This window comes from Cebus imitator, unplaced genomic scaffold (genome assembly GCF_001604975.1).
Source record: "Cebus imitator isolate Cc_AM_T3 unplaced genomic scaffold, Cebus_imitator-1.0 Scaffold9, whole genome shotgun sequence".
Lineage (NCBI taxonomy): Eukaryota > Metazoa > Chordata > Mammalia > Primates > Cebidae > Cebus > Cebus imitator.
The window spans coordinates 12,876,211-12,891,133 of NW_016107324.1; the positions used below are offsets into that span (position 1 = coordinate 12,876,211).

The 14,923-nt window shown below is 40.5% G+C and overlaps 2 protein-coding genes across 16 annotated transcripts in view; both read right to left on the reverse strand.

The window, feature by feature from the left end:
* Window positions 1–8,212, reverse strand: part of CCNDBP1 (cyclin D1 binding protein 1) — a 10,046-nt gene extending 1,834 nt beyond the window's left edge. Inside the window, exons 1-9 of the mRNA XM_017546510.2 lie at window positions 7,880–8,212; window positions 7,676–7,735; window positions 7,316–7,395; window positions 4,127–4,208; window positions 3,254–3,350; window positions 3,008–3,081; window positions 2,368–2,444; window positions 1,740–2,020; window positions 558–618 (exon numbers count right to left, since the gene is read on the reverse strand). Coding sequence (XP_017401999.1) covers window positions 558–618; window positions 1,740–2,020; window positions 2,368–2,444; window positions 3,008–3,081; window positions 3,254–3,350; window positions 4,127–4,208; window positions 7,316–7,395; window positions 7,676–7,735; window positions 7,880–7,988 — 921 coding nt within the window. The 5' untranslated portion in view covers window positions 7,989–8,212. The remainder of the gene's footprint in view (window positions 1–557; window positions 619–1,739; window positions 2,021–2,367; window positions 2,445–3,007; window positions 3,082–3,253; window positions 3,351–4,126; window positions 4,209–7,315; window positions 7,396–7,675; window positions 7,736–7,879) is intronic.
* Window positions 8,213–8,336: 124 nt separating this feature from the next.
* The window catches only part of TMEM62 (transmembrane protein 62), a 47,957-nt gene continuing 41,370 nt past the window's right edge, over window positions 8,337–14,923 (reverse strand). For 9 of the 15 annotated variants that reach the window (XM_037744915.1, XM_037744886.1, XM_037744905.1 and 6 more), the window contains 3 exons: window positions 14,505–14,609; window positions 11,909–12,027; window positions 8,337–9,234 (listed from right to left, as the gene is read on the reverse strand). In XM_037744915.1, coding sequence (XP_037600843.1) covers window positions 8,908–9,234; window positions 11,909–12,027; window positions 14,505–14,609 — 551 coding nt within the window. In that variant the 3' untranslated portion in view covers window positions 8,337–8,907. The remainder of the gene's footprint in view (window positions 9,235–11,908; window positions 12,028–14,504; window positions 14,610–14,923) is intronic. The other 6 variants (XM_037744910.1, XM_037744902.1, XM_037744897.1 and 3 more) reach the window with 1 other exon arrangement.

The window sequence follows — 14,923 nt, forward strand, 5'->3', positions numbered from 1 at the left end:
TTTTTTTTGAGACGGAGTCTTGCTCTGTTGCCCAGGCTGGAGTTCAGTGGCACAATCTCGGCTCACTGCAACCTCCACCTCCTGGGTTCAAATGATTCTTCTGCCTCAGCCTCCTGAGTAGCTGGGATTATAGGCATGTGATGCCCAGCTAATTTTTGTATTCTTAGCAGAGACAAGGTTTCACCATGTTGGCCAGGCTGGTCTCGAACTCCTGACCTCAGGTGATCCGCCTGCCTCAGCCTCCCGGAGTGCTGGGATTACAGGCGTGAGCTACCATGTCCAGCCTCAAAGCAGCATTTTCTAAGGCCTTTAGGCTTTTCTAAATGATTACCCAGGTGATTATGGAAGAGAGAACTACCAAAGCTCATGGCTATTAATAATTAAACTTTAGCAACTATTTATTAAGCACAAATGCATGCGAGAATTGTGACATTATTGTTGTACTTCCATCCAAATGTGACAAATAAATATGTACACTATAGCTTAGAGGAAATACTAGTGATTAGTGAAATTCTTCCCATTAGATCTGTAGCTATTCCCTCAAAGCCAGTACTTACATTGATTCGCACAGTCAGGTGACACATAGGTGGATATATGCTCAGAGCCAAATCATCCACACTAAGAGCAGAAAACAAAAGTAACCATTAACAAAAAAAAAAATGCAGCCAGGTTGTTTCTAGTACACAACTATGGATGTCAACAGTGAGAAACTGTCCCAGAAATGCCTGTCAGTTTTTTTTCCTTTTTTCTTTTTGCTTATCTGACATCCAGGAAGCCTGTCAGTTTTTAAAACTGGGCAATTGGGCAACTAATGCAGAATGAGTTCAACCAGTCTTTATTGAAACATGCATATCCCATTTCACAAGGAAGCTGGGGGAAAAATTCCCTTGGTTCATAGTAGGGTGCATGATCGATTCAGTCAAAAATGTGAGGATGTGAAACCATCAGTTTAATAACTAATGTAGGCAGGCAGGTTCATCAATGGAACTAAAATTAGAGTAAAAGTTACCTTTCCTAAAGTGAGCGCCACTTTAACCAAGTGATCAAATTTAGAACCACCAATAATGAGGCAAACCAACATCATGTACCTCCCTGATATGATAAAATGAGAAGCACAAAACATTCAATTACATAACATTCTTGCAAAAAATGAGAAAACAATCACATGAATCCAGATTGTTGGATATTTTACAAGACAACTGACCTGGTTTCTTTTTAAAATGTTGATTTTTAGAGACTACAAAGGATAGGAACTGTTCTAGCTTTCAAGAGACTAAAGAGATGACAATTAAATGCAATGTGAGACCTTGATAGAACCCTGAATTTAGATGACATTTTAGATAGAGGCAACTGGAGAAATCTAAATATTAGATAATATTACATTCAATGTCAAATTTCTTGGATGTGACAATAAGAGCAGGAATAAAAGTACTTCAGGAGATACATACTTAAGTATTTAGGAGTGAAAGTCATTGCTTTCTGCAATTTACTCTCAAATCATTCTGGAATAAATATGAAACATCTATCTTTTGAGAAATAAACCAATACAGGAAAAAATGTGAACAATAGGCGAATCTAATGGAAGGATGTAGGGGTGTTCACTGAAGTACTTTTTTTACTTTCCTATATGTTTGAAAACTTTCAAAATATAAATAAACTGGGAAGAAACCTTGGGGTGATAGCACAAACTGAGATCAGAATGCTGCTGCTCAGATGTTTCAAGTGGGGGTCACACTCACCTAGGGCTGATTTCATCAGAAATATCCACAATGTCATCCAGCTGTGCCACCTGATCCTTCTTCCCATTCTCTGCCACTAAGATCCGGATTTTCTTCAGGCAGGCTTTGGATGCTCTCACCAGTGCAAGGCATGGGATTATGAGCTCTTGATCATCCTCTGACCAATACAAGTCCTGATTGCTTGGAAACCCCAACACATCATCCTCATCATTGTGGTTGTCGGAGTTGTTCTCCTCAGTATCATTCAAGAGGCCAGAGTAAGGGTCACATTCTTCCACAGCCTAAGACATACCATGATGTATGTGCAAAAAATAAGAGAAAAAGAAAAAAAAGGGGGCCTATTATACTTTTAGCAGCATGCCTTCGTTGTCCAAAAACCTTAGCCAGCCACTTCACTAATAGCTATGGAGTTGAATTACTTCACAAACCCTGTTTTCGCTCTCCTTGTCCAGTAAGGGAACAGAGAGGAGTGGTACTAAATCACACACAAACAAGGAATGACAGATGGAAGACAGAGGACAGTAGTGAGAATAAGACCTATCTGGTCAATGCTTAGGGAATCTCTCTCTATAATCAACTCTCATCTACTAGTCAAAGAGTTGCCTTCCAGCGATGAAGGTCCCCTCACCCGCTCCATTTCTTCATGTGCATCCTTCACAAAGTCCACATTCTTGGTCAGCATCAAAAGAGCTGCAGCTTTGTTATCTATGAGTGAAAGATCAGAAGCACTAGAATTAGAGGAGAAACCCAACAATTTTCTTAAGACTGCAAAGGACAACCACACTGTTCCTAATGAAGGCAGTGCCAAGGATGGTTGACAACGGTGGTGGTTTAATCTAAAATTCTTCTCACTACATCCCCTGGTATCTAGACAGGAGTATCAAAAGCTTGTATTTTATTTACCACAAGAAGAAATGAAATGGTCACATGATGTTTATCATCACGGTCCTCTTGGACAACCACTGTTTTTGCCTAGCTGGCTTTACCTAATAACTGCTTCAGTGTGTTCCATACTACTACTCTTGGGGTAGGACTAGGAAAATAAACTGTATTTGTTCAACAAGAGACAGAACCACAGCAAGGGGGAGTGGAATTTAGAAATATGAAAACTAGAGAATGACAAAAGTATTAATACCTATCACTTCTGGTAATATAATATATATATTTCACTAGACTGTTTATATAAATTCAAATATACATGTTATAAAGCAGGAAAAGGTCTCTCTGCTTTGGCCAGCAGACATGGCCCACTTCCCACTTTCACTCACCTCTTGGTATCTGAGGCATCTGCTGGCATGCAACCCAGACACTGTTGTAAGAAATAAGGTCATTGTTCTCAGGGCTGGGGAAAGAAATCAGTAAGGATATATCAATAACCTAGGTTCCTGTCTTGTAAAAAGCTCCTTCCTGCTGGTCATTACTCTCAGCTGTCAGTAACTTTGCTGTTAAAATGAGCTTTTCCCCTCTCAGGCAAGGAGCCCAATAACTGATAACCTAAACTGTGGCATCACTACCTCTGAGTTGGAGTGATGGAAAGTACTTCCATGAGCTGAGCCATGCCATCCACGATGTCCAGGGTGGCGCCCCGTACCAGCTTTCTCAGGGTGATTCCTGTGGCCAAACCCAAAGAATAAGCAGTCTGGTGTTCTTTTCAGAAGCAGCATCTGCTTTCCTGAGTCTAAGCATTAAAGAATATAAGATAATGTACATCCACATGCTTTAACCTACATGCTAACACAAAACTCAGGTCTTACTTATATCCCCATGGCATTTTCTTGCCCCTCCTGCCATTTCTTAGTGTTTTCTTCAAAAGAGATCTGGAACAAAATCTTTCTGTGACATCATGTATTCATTCATTAAGGACCATGACCTCATAACAACTATAGATGAAACACTTGAAGTTTAAACCACTTGAGTAGTAACCCTGAAGATCCATGACATGTATTCAGTTATAATTTTGGCGCGATTATAATCAACGCATGATTCTACAGGCAGGGCTGGAGGCCATTTAACCTATGAAGATGTTCCAAAATAGGGTGAGATATAACATGGGTGGAGGAGAGTAAGGATGACCTGAGCCTTCATATGGGGCTGAGAGCCAGCCAGTATCTGTGGTGTTAAAAATGGGTTTGAGAGGGAGGAGCCTGTGAGAATTAAAAGTCTTAAGATTCAGGCAAGGCAGGGGAGATAGGAAGTAATAGAACAAAGCATCTGTATCTTAGAATAATGGCTTGTTTATAGAAGTTATTTACATTATAAAATTATCTCTGACTGTGTTTTATGGGAGAAAGTTACATGTTCAAGTTGGGTAAAGGTAAAAATCACAGGACATAATCCACAATATCAGCAAAGATCTGCACTATAAATGCAACACTTATATGGCTTACCCTGATCCTTTGGAAACAAATAGTATACTGCAATAAATGCCTTGATGGCAGCATGGACTTGTTCACAGAACTTCTGGGTTTCCTATGAAAAAGGAAACAGATTATATCATAATCCTTCCACTGTGGAATAGAGCAAATTTTTCTTTTCTTTTTTTTTTTTTTTTGAGACAGAGTCTTCCTTTGTCAACCAGGCTGGAGTGCAATGGCACAACCTTGGCTCACTGCAACCTCCACCTCCCAGGTTCAAGCAATTCTCCTGCCTCAGCCTCCCAAGTAGCTGGGATTACAGGCACCTGCCACCACACCTGGCTAATTTTTGTATTTTTAGTAGAGATGGGATCTTGCCATTTGGCCATGCTGGTCTTGAACTCCTGACATCAGGTGATCCACCTGCGTTGGCCTCTCAAAGTATTGGGATTACAGGCGTGAGCCAACATGCCCAGACTAGAACAGATATTTCAACAGCATTATCAAACATTTTCTGAAGTCCTGGTATGAAGTTAGGCCTTCTGCTATACTGATCACATACCAAAGAGGAGTTAGTTATATAGTATACACTGGGCTGACAACTCAATAAACCATTAAAAAACAGCAGGAAAAAACTTATTCCTGATACTCTGTGCCCAAAGATATTCATGATATCTTAGGCCAGCAGTTGGCAAACTGTAGTCCACAGGCCAACTCAGGCCCCACCGCCTGTTTTTGTAAATAAAGTGTATTGGGACACAGCTATGCTCACTGGTTTAAATGTCTGTAGTTGTGTTTGCTCTACAAGGGCAGAGTTGGGTAGCTGGTTACAAAGTATAAAGTATTTACTAAGTGGTCCTTTACAGAAAAAGAGAGAGAGAGACAGAACAACTGATGGACCAGCTTCTATATTAGTCCATTAATCTGTCTCTCTCAACAGAATCACAATATGTAACTAAAGGTACTAGCATGGACTCAACAATGTTCCATGTTGACTATTTTTCTTCTAAGTGGTCACTGGCTTTCTCATCTTCCTTGTCCTCAATTTTCTGTTAAATTCCAAGTCAATACTATGCAAATGTGGTCCAGGTTGGTGCCAGTCTACAAACTGTTTGTGACCAGTCAGGGATGAGATAAGGACAGTGACTGAGAGTGTTTAGAAACTTTTATGGCAATTTGACATTTCTTCAACATCCGAGCACATAATTTTATTAAAGTATCAGTCCATACAGACTGAAATTAAAAAAAAAAAAATCAACTCATCTTTTAGTAGGACTAAAGTGGTGAGATCCCAAGAAGGCAATGATGATTCATGTGTATATATATATATAGATATATATAGATATAGATATAGATATAGATATATATGTGTGTGTGTATACATATATTTATTTGAATATATTTATATACATGAATATTTGTATATATTTCAAATAAATCCACATTCTAATTTTTCATCTATGAGAGTAACTACTATCCTGAGCATGTATAGAAAATCAGTTCTATGCTGCCTCCTCATGGTATCTTACTTGCAGTGAGTTTTAGCAACAAGTCCCAAGTTTATTTGAAAGAAACAGGTTAGCAGATAAGAAAAATAAGACAATATTAACTACTCTTTCTGAAATAAGTAGTCTATTTTCCATGATCTTTTGAAGTGCTCTCATACAATTCATCTCTTGTTTTCTCATAGAAAATCTCAAAGGCAAGCCAGGCACAGTGGCTCACACCTGTAATCCCAGCACTTTGCGAGGCTGAGGCATGTGAATCACCTGAGGTCAGGAGTATGAGACCAGCTTGGCCAACATAGTGAAACCCTGTCTCTACTAAAAATACAAAAATTAGCTGGGCATGGCCGTGGGCACCTGTAATCCCAGCTACTCAGGAGGCTGAGGCAGAAGAATTGCTTGATCTCGGGAGGCGGAGGTTGCAGTGAGCCAAGATCTTGCCACTGCACTCCAGCCTCAGAGACAGAGTGAGACTCTGTCTCAAAACAAACAAACAAACAAATGAACAAACAAACAAACTCAAAGGTATGTAGGGGGAGAGAGTTTATCATTGTAGGTACATGTAGCAGAAGATATTTATATTCTTTCCAAACACCTGTATATATAGACTGAGAAATTAAAACTATTGACTATGAAAATCAAATAAGACAATGAATATGCCATTTTACAAGAATCTTACTCCCATATTAAGGATACACAGCTCTAGAAAAACTGAGCATAGAGCATACCTGGTCATAGCCAATATGTTTACTTTCATTAGTTTTATCATAAAGGAATATTAAAAATGCATAAATTCTTTGTTCTAGCAATTCCACTTCTGGGATTTTTTTCTACTGATATACACACATAAACAGAATTAGATAATTCATCACAGAACTGTTTGCAGTAATTGTAATTTGGGAACAACTTAAATGTCCACATACAGTACTGCTTAAATAATGTTTATATCTACTCTATTGAATACCATGCAGTCATGACAAAGAACTGAGCAACTTTATAGGTACTGCTAAGAGTTGATTTCCAAGATATATTGTTAATTTCTATAAAGAAAGGTCCAGAACAGTGTTTATGGTATTTTATCATTTGTGTAAAAAGAAGCTGACATATACAGATAAATGTACATGAATGTATATATGCACAGAATATATGTGGAATAATACAAAAGGAACCGGGGGAGACAAAAATGAGAAAGTGGGTGAAAAGATAAACTTTTAGTATACTTAACTTTGATTTCTTTTGAATTTTATATTGTCTACATGTTACTGAATAAATATACAAAAATTCAATATAAAAAGGGTATTATGTAGTATAACAGAATAAGTGTAGCTTAGACATCAGATAGATCTTGATATAAATCCTACCTCCCCTGCTTTTTTAAAAAATTTTAACCTGTGCGTCTGAGTCTGCTTGCTCATCTGTCAGATGGCCAACAAGTATGTGAAAACACCCAGCAAATAAAAAGTACTTAAAAAATTATCAGAAAGGAAAATAACCAGGGTGAACTTCAGATTGAATCAATGTTTAGAAGACCTGCCTACTCTGCGTCAGGAACTGCACTTTCCAATTTGGTCTTCACATAATCGGGTGAAGGAAAAACGGTAACCTCATTGGACAGATGAAGAGAAATCTGGCGTGCACGTAAAAGATGGAAAGAAAATGAGAGGATTCCTAAATGTGTAACTCGGCAGCACAAGGACTCCAGGAAAGTGAAGCCCACCTGTGGAGATGGCAGTGGAAGCTGAGAGAAGACTGTGGTCAGAGTCGTGGCTTCCCTTGACACCATCACAGCTGTCTCATCTGAGGGGAGGCAGAGGGGGAGGCAGGTGCCAATATGTTAGTGCCGCACGGACTTGGAAGAAGCGCGTTCCCTTACCGACCGAGACTTCTCAAAAACATCTACCAATGTCGATGTTAGAATTCTATTTCACTCTCTCGGGTGCCGAGGTGGGTAAGGCATCCCACAGAAAGGATGCAGCGGGGGAGGGCAGTCCTCTCCCGCGGTGGGGAGCAGGAGGGAAAGGGCTTGGAACCCTAGAGAAGCTGAGGCAGGGGGAGCCCGGACAGGAGGCGCACTCACTGAGTCTTCTCCAGAACATCTCTCGATTAAACTCCTCAGTGGTCTCCTGGGCTTCGCCGACTGGTGGGTGTGGCGTGTGGAGGGGCCGAATGGTGGCGAATAGAAAAGCTGAGGTAAGCGGAGCCACCTCCCTCACCCGAGCCCGGCCTGTCCCAGACCCCGAGCCCGCCCCTGCCGTCGCCCGTTCCAACTCCGTAAGCTCACCCCGCACTCGAGGAAGGAGCAACCGCAGCTCCACCGCCAAGTGCCTGAGCTGCTCCAAAGGCGGAGCCAAGGTGGGGACTGCGGTTGCAGGTGCCCCTGCGCTTGCCATCCTCGTCGCTCGCAGAAGGCCGCAAACACAGGCCTCCGCCGCCGCAGTGGGAGTCGCACTGTGACAGCCGCTCTACTTCCGGGGCGCTGCGTCTGGGACTCGTTTCCGGCAACAAGCCGCCCCGCCCCGCCCCAGAGGCCCGGCCCCGCCTCCCCTTGCCCCACCCTGTCCGGCTCCCAGAGGTCCCGTACCACCCATTCCATTCTCAGAGACCAGGTCAGGCCCTGCCTCCTCCCGCCCCACCCCGCCCAGCTCCCAGAGGTCGCGTACCACCCATTCCATTCTCAGAAGCCAGGCCAGGCCACGCCTTCTCTCGCCCCAGAGGCCCCGCCACACAAGCAAGGCTCAGGCCCAAGGTATTTATTATTTATCATTCATTCATTTATTTGATTAGTTGAAAACACTTTCGACTAAGGAATCAGAGAGCCCGCAATCCTGTGGGAAAACAGACCAGGGAATTCATATCTCAGGGGTAGTCGGGGTCGGATCCAGATCCTCACAGTTTCCCTGTCCCTGAAACTGCATCTTTGACAGCTGCTGAATTCTAAGCACAGCGGTAGATGCTTTACATGGGGTAGCCCTAAAAAACATACTGGGTCTCAGATACTCCCATACACACACACCTAACCCCTACCCTGTGGGTGTCCTAGATGAGGGTTTTCTCTTCACAAAAGTAAATCAACCCTTTACCTCCTTGGGGAGGGAAGGAATAAAAGCATCATTTTTGAGACTTTTCTGCAGTCCACTCTGCAGGTTATCAGTAGTGGGTAATCTCTCCAACATCCAGGAGTCCAAGGAGCAGCAGCTCCCTGAAGCTCACCCACCAATACTGGCCTTCCACCTACTACCGCGGTGGAAGCCTGGGCTACAGACACAGTGGCTGGGCTTACGCCCAGCTCCCAGTGGTGAGACATGGCCTTCAGGAGTTCAGGTGGCTTTTTAACTGCACCATGAAGATTCCAAGCTTGGTGGGGTTGAGTGTCCACACACAACGAATGAGAACAGGTGTCAACAGTGTCAACCAAGTCCGCAAAGGGGAGAATAAAAAAGCTAGGGTGCCGTATGTTGCATAAAGAAAGTAGCAGGAATAAACCTGCCAGATGTACAGCAGTAGCATAAGTAGGTGAACTGGCATAATTTTTAAGTATTTTCTTTGATGGAGATGAGACCTGAAGTTGTGACCGAAGCACCGCTGCAGCAAGCTCCAACATATGTAAGCCATCAAGGGGATGTTAAAAAACGCCAACTGGAAAAGAACAGAAACATAGCTTACTCCCAAGTCTCTGGAAGAGTTTGGTCTTAATAATGCATTACTGACGGATCCTAAGAATATGCTGCTTTCTGTCTTGGGGTTAGCTAATTATGCTTCAAGCACAGTTGCTTATAACACAACAGCTGACTTGTGGCTAGTTGTGTATTTGCCCATGCCCTTTTATTTATTTTAGAGGCAGGTATCATTTAATTTATATTGAGGTCCCAATGGTGTTTAGCTGGACTTGAACTGAGTAAATGTATACACACACATTATACATACAACACATACACATACAACAAATGTCCATTATAGAGCTTACATTCTAACAGGGAGAAGAAAGACCAAAAAAATAAACAAAACATATAATTACAGATGGTGATTAGTTCAGTGAAGGAAATAACTGGGTCATGAGAAGGTAACTGGGAGAAAGGCTCTCAGAGGCCAGAAGTACAGGAATGAATCAGCGGAGGGAAGTACATTCCAGGCAGAAGGAATGAATGAAAAGCCCAGAAGTGGGAGAGGTCTTGGGAAGACCTCTTGCAGAGTATGAGCAGAGGTGGAAACTGGAGCAGTCGCCAGGACCCAGATCACTGCTCTGCTTTAAAGCATTTCAAACTGAAAAGTGAGTGAGCTGATTATAAAGTTTTTAAAGGACCACACTGGATACTCTGTATTAAACTGAGAATAAGGAGGCAAGAATATCAGTGAGAAGACCCAGGCATGACATAATTATGACTTAGACTAGGGTAACAGAAATGGAGAGAAGTGGATGGATTCAAGATATGCACTGGAAGCAGATCAAACAAGGTACAGCTTGCTGGTGAAATAGATACAGAGTATGAAGGAAAGGGAATAACTGAGGATAAATCTTGGAGAAATCAGGTGAATGGTGGAGTCACTTACTAAAACTTAAAAAACAGAGGAACAGGTTTGGGGGTGGATATAATATTCCTATTAGAGAGATATCATGTTAAGTTGAGAAGCCTGTTAGACATCTATGGCCGTTTGATATAGAGGCACTTGAAGTGCAGAGAAGAGGTCTAGATCAGAGATATAGATTTGGGAGTCATGAGTCTGGATATGTAAAATCCATTATTAGTGTACTATGTATTATGAATGTAAACATTTACAAAGGAAAAATCCCTGCCTTTTGGTAAGGCTCAGGATTCACTTGGTATGAGAGAGCTCCTTAGAGACAGCCTCCATTACGTAATAGAAAACTGAAATAAGGCTGGGTGTGCTGGGTCACACCTGTAATCCCAGTACTTTGGGAGGCTGAGATGGGCGGATCACCTGAGGTCAGGAGTTCAAGACCAGCCTGGTCAACATGGTAAAACCCCATCTCCACTAAAAATACAAAAATTAGCCAAGCGTGGTGGTGGCCACCTATAATCCCAGCTACTCAGGAGGCTGAGACAGAAGAATCACTTAACTAGGGAGGTGGAGGTTGCAGTGAGTCAAGACCTTGCCATTGCACTCCAGCCTAGGCGACAAGATCAAGACTCTGTCTCAAAAAAAAGAAAAAAAAAAGAAAATGAAACGAACCCAGGACCTACTCACAAATATAATGCTGCTATGCAGAGAATATTCTGGACTTGGGTCAGTGTTTGCTAGGCAGAGGTCTTTCCTACTTGGCTGGCTCTAATCCTGCTGGATCATGTTTTACTGCCCTGTTAGAAGGTCATGACCTATTTTGAATGTTTTTGGATCTCTTCCAAAACTTCAAATTTTGGACCACTAACTCTGTTAGGTGAGTAAAATAAAGAAATTGTTAGATAAATACTTTTCAAGTCTGTTTACAGAGTTTTCCTATGGGACAGGGTTCTTTGTGTGTTTGTTTTAAAGGAATCAAATGTAAACCTAATACATTAGTTTGTTCCTAAACAAGTACATTGCTAGGAAAGCCCAGGTCTGGTTTTTGCATAGTGCAATTTCCACCAAATAACTGACTCTTTTTTTTATGTGTCTATTTTTTATTTTTTCCCCTCTAAAACATTTTCCTTATTCATCATCATAATCAGTTTTGGTTTACTCAGAAATCTAAAATTTTTTCTACCATAAATCCCTTATTTCATTTTTTGTCAATGAGAAAAACACAATGAAACAAAATCAACAAAACTTCTTTCACCTCTTATAAACCCTTCATAGAAAAATGTATTTTAAGCTGGGCACAGTGGCTCATGCCTGTAATTCTAGCACTTTGGGAGGCCAAGGCGGGTGGATCACCTGCGGTCAGGAGTTCGAGACCAGCCTGGCCAACATGGTGAAACTCGTCTCTACTAAAAATACAAAAATTAGCTGGGCATGGTGGTGCATGCCTGTAATCCCAGCTGCTCGAAAGGCTGAGGCAGGAGAATCACTGGAATCCACGAGGCGGAGGCTGTAGTGAGCCAAGACTGCACCACTGCACTCCAGCTTAGGCAACTGAGCAAGATGCCATCTTGGAGGAAAAAAAAATGTATTTTAGATGTTTACATGAGAGTGGTGGAAGGAGTTTAGGAAGCACTTTAAAAGCAAATGAAGCTTTTATTAAAGACTGCCCTGCAAGTAAAGTAAGAAAGATGATCTATGGTACTTAATTTTGGATTTTGGATTTAATTCATAATTGTTATGCAATTAGTACAACAAGGACAAGATGTTCTTAAATTGCATTTCTACTTCTTACCTGGAGAATTCCAATTATAAATGTTAGGCTGCCTTGTAGGAAATGTCCATTAATAAACAACCCAAAGGAAAAGCAGCAACCCAATTTGCCATCAGTGATTTCACCAAAAAACCATGGACCTAAAAGAGGCAATGGACAAAAAGGGAGAAGATTAAATAACTATAACTCTGATTACATATATCATGAGATGCATTTATAGGAATAATGCAGATATATGAGACTAGCCATCTATAAACATTTTATTTCATAGCCTTTCCTCTTTGCTAGTCTATATGATATCCTTGCTAACCAACTATTTGCTCTTTTACTCCATATTTTTTGGATTATGAAATTGTCTTAGTAGATACTATATCTGGAACAGATATGTGTCATATAGATTCTAGAAACAAATAAAAGCATAGTCATATTTTTGAAGATTCTGTTGCAATAATAACCTCAATATAATACATTAACATTTCCTTTAAGAGGCAAAGAGGTATTCCACAGAAGTTAAATTTCCAGATGATTGTGATTTATTCCTTAAAGCAATAGAACTTCAACTCCTTTTTGAAAGAAATCTTTCTAAATTGCACTCATTAACATATGAATATATTTTAACCTCTTCTTGAGGGGCCAGTCATTACTTTGTGTATCAACTACATAATCATGGTTACCATGTAGAAAGTTTAACTTGCTTCATTTTTTTTCTTCTAAAATGCCCTGCTGACTTTTCTCTTCTCTCTATTGTTATTTATTGCCCCCTTCTCAGTGTGTGGGTTTCGAGGTATTATTATTATTATTATTATTATTATCATTTTGTCTTGTAAGTGTGCTGGTTTCTGTAAGAATGTCAAGTGTTTGTCAAGAGTGATAAGGGACAGTTAGACTTCCCTTCTCAAAATGCAAACGCCAGTCCAGGCAAGGTGGCTCACACCTGTAATCCCAGCACTTTGGGAGGCTGAGGCAGATGGATCACCTGAGGTTAGGAGTTCAAGACCAGCCTGGCCAACAGGGTGAAATCCTGTCTCTACTAAAAATACAAAAATTAGTCAGGTCTGGTGGCACACATCTGTAATCCCAGCTACTCGGAGGCTGAGGTGGAAGAATCGCTTGAACCCAGGAGGCAGAGGCTGCAGTGAGCCGAGATGGCACCACTGCACTCCAGCCTGGGCAACAAAGTGAGACTACATCTCAAAAAAAAAAACAAAGGGCAAATACCATCATTTGCTGGCAAGAATAGGGTTCAGCTTTAGGGTTCAGTCAGAGGCAATTTTCTCAGATATACTTTATATCTGCATTAAAGACACATGAATCTAAAAAGGTGCTTTCCCTTCAGGTTTCAACTTTTTGAATGAAACAGTTCTTCCCTATTAATGTATTTTGTTTTGTTTTGTTTTACAGCCCAGGAACAAAATTACTTGCATTGCCTCATAGTATAAGACAAGCATCAAAAACAGCTTCAACCTATCTTGTAACAAGAGAACTTACCTCCAAAGGTGATGTGCCATAACTTACACAGAATTGCAAAGTGTTATATTTTCATTTGTTCTCTCGTGGGAGTTACTGATGAGCAAAGTGCAAAGGGAGGATAAAAGTGTAAAATATAGACTAAGACTAGGCAACAAATAGGCTAATGTACTCCTAATTGACTTTTAGTCACTAAGGAACATGAGCACAAAAGCCTAAAAGAGACTCGTGGTGATTTCTGCTTCTGTAAGTGTGGCTAAGTGACTTTATAAGTATAGTCATGCATCACTTAACCATGGGGATGTATTCTGAGAGATGTTTCCTTAGGCAATTTTGTCCTTATATATCATACACAAAGCTACATGGTATAACCTACTATATATCTCCAGCTCCACTATAGTCTTATGGGACCACCACTGTATATGTGATCCCTTGTTGACTGAAATGTTATCATATCCCACATGATTGTACTGGATATAATAATACAACAGAAGAGTGCAGATATGCCTGAATTATTGCTCATCTCAGTTTCTCTCTTTTTGCAGCTGAGTTTTTGAGAGCCACACATTAGTAAATATTCAATGAACTATATACTAAGCAAAATAGACAAAACACCAATGGACATATCCATATCCTTTCTTTTTTGAGATGGAGTCTTGCTATGTTGCCCAGGCTGGACTTAACCTTCTGGGCTCAAACAGTCCTCTCACTTCAGCCCCCAAGTAGCTGAAACTATAGGCGTGAGACACCGTACCCATCTACCAGTGAATATTTTCATGAGGAAACAGACAATAAACACAGAAGATAAGTGTAAATTCTGATAAAGATAATGATGGAAATAAAACATGTGATGAGATACAGACTAAAACTTTAAGACACCCAAAGAAGGTTGCTCTGAGGAGGTGGCATTTAAGCTTCTATTAGGTTTCTACACAAATACTAATTCTGTAGCAGTCTTCTCAGCGCCCTTCAGTTAACTTGGTGTTAACTAAATGTTCTTTAAACATGTTAGGATTATTTTCCAAAACCGTGTCCCAGAAAATGATTTATGAAGAATCCATGAGCCATTTGTTATACCCTCAAGAGTCTAAATCTATTATCAAAATTGTTAATATATTCTTTGGCAAAATTCCCCACAATATTTACTTACCCAGCACTGTATATAGGGTCAAAAACAACACAGAATAGTAGAAGATGTTTATTTTGCTCAAGACATGAAGAGAAAATGAGGTCAGATTTATAAGCCCTGAAGGTTCTAAAAAACATAAAGTTGAAAAATTCAGTGAACACATGCAAACTTCAGTTTCTTTATGATATTTTCTAGAAGACTTTCATGGGCTGTCTACCATATACTCAGCAAATCCTTTGTTAGATGGTAACTATACAGATGACACCACTTTAAATTCAGAATTTGGCAGGAATCCTGGTGAGATGGTTCACTTACAATTGCAGAAGGCAGGGAATTCAAAGACATGGTGTAGTTGTGAGACATTTTATTTATATCATAACATACATAATTGTTATATTTATATATATCACAATATATCGAACTCATATATATATGTACAT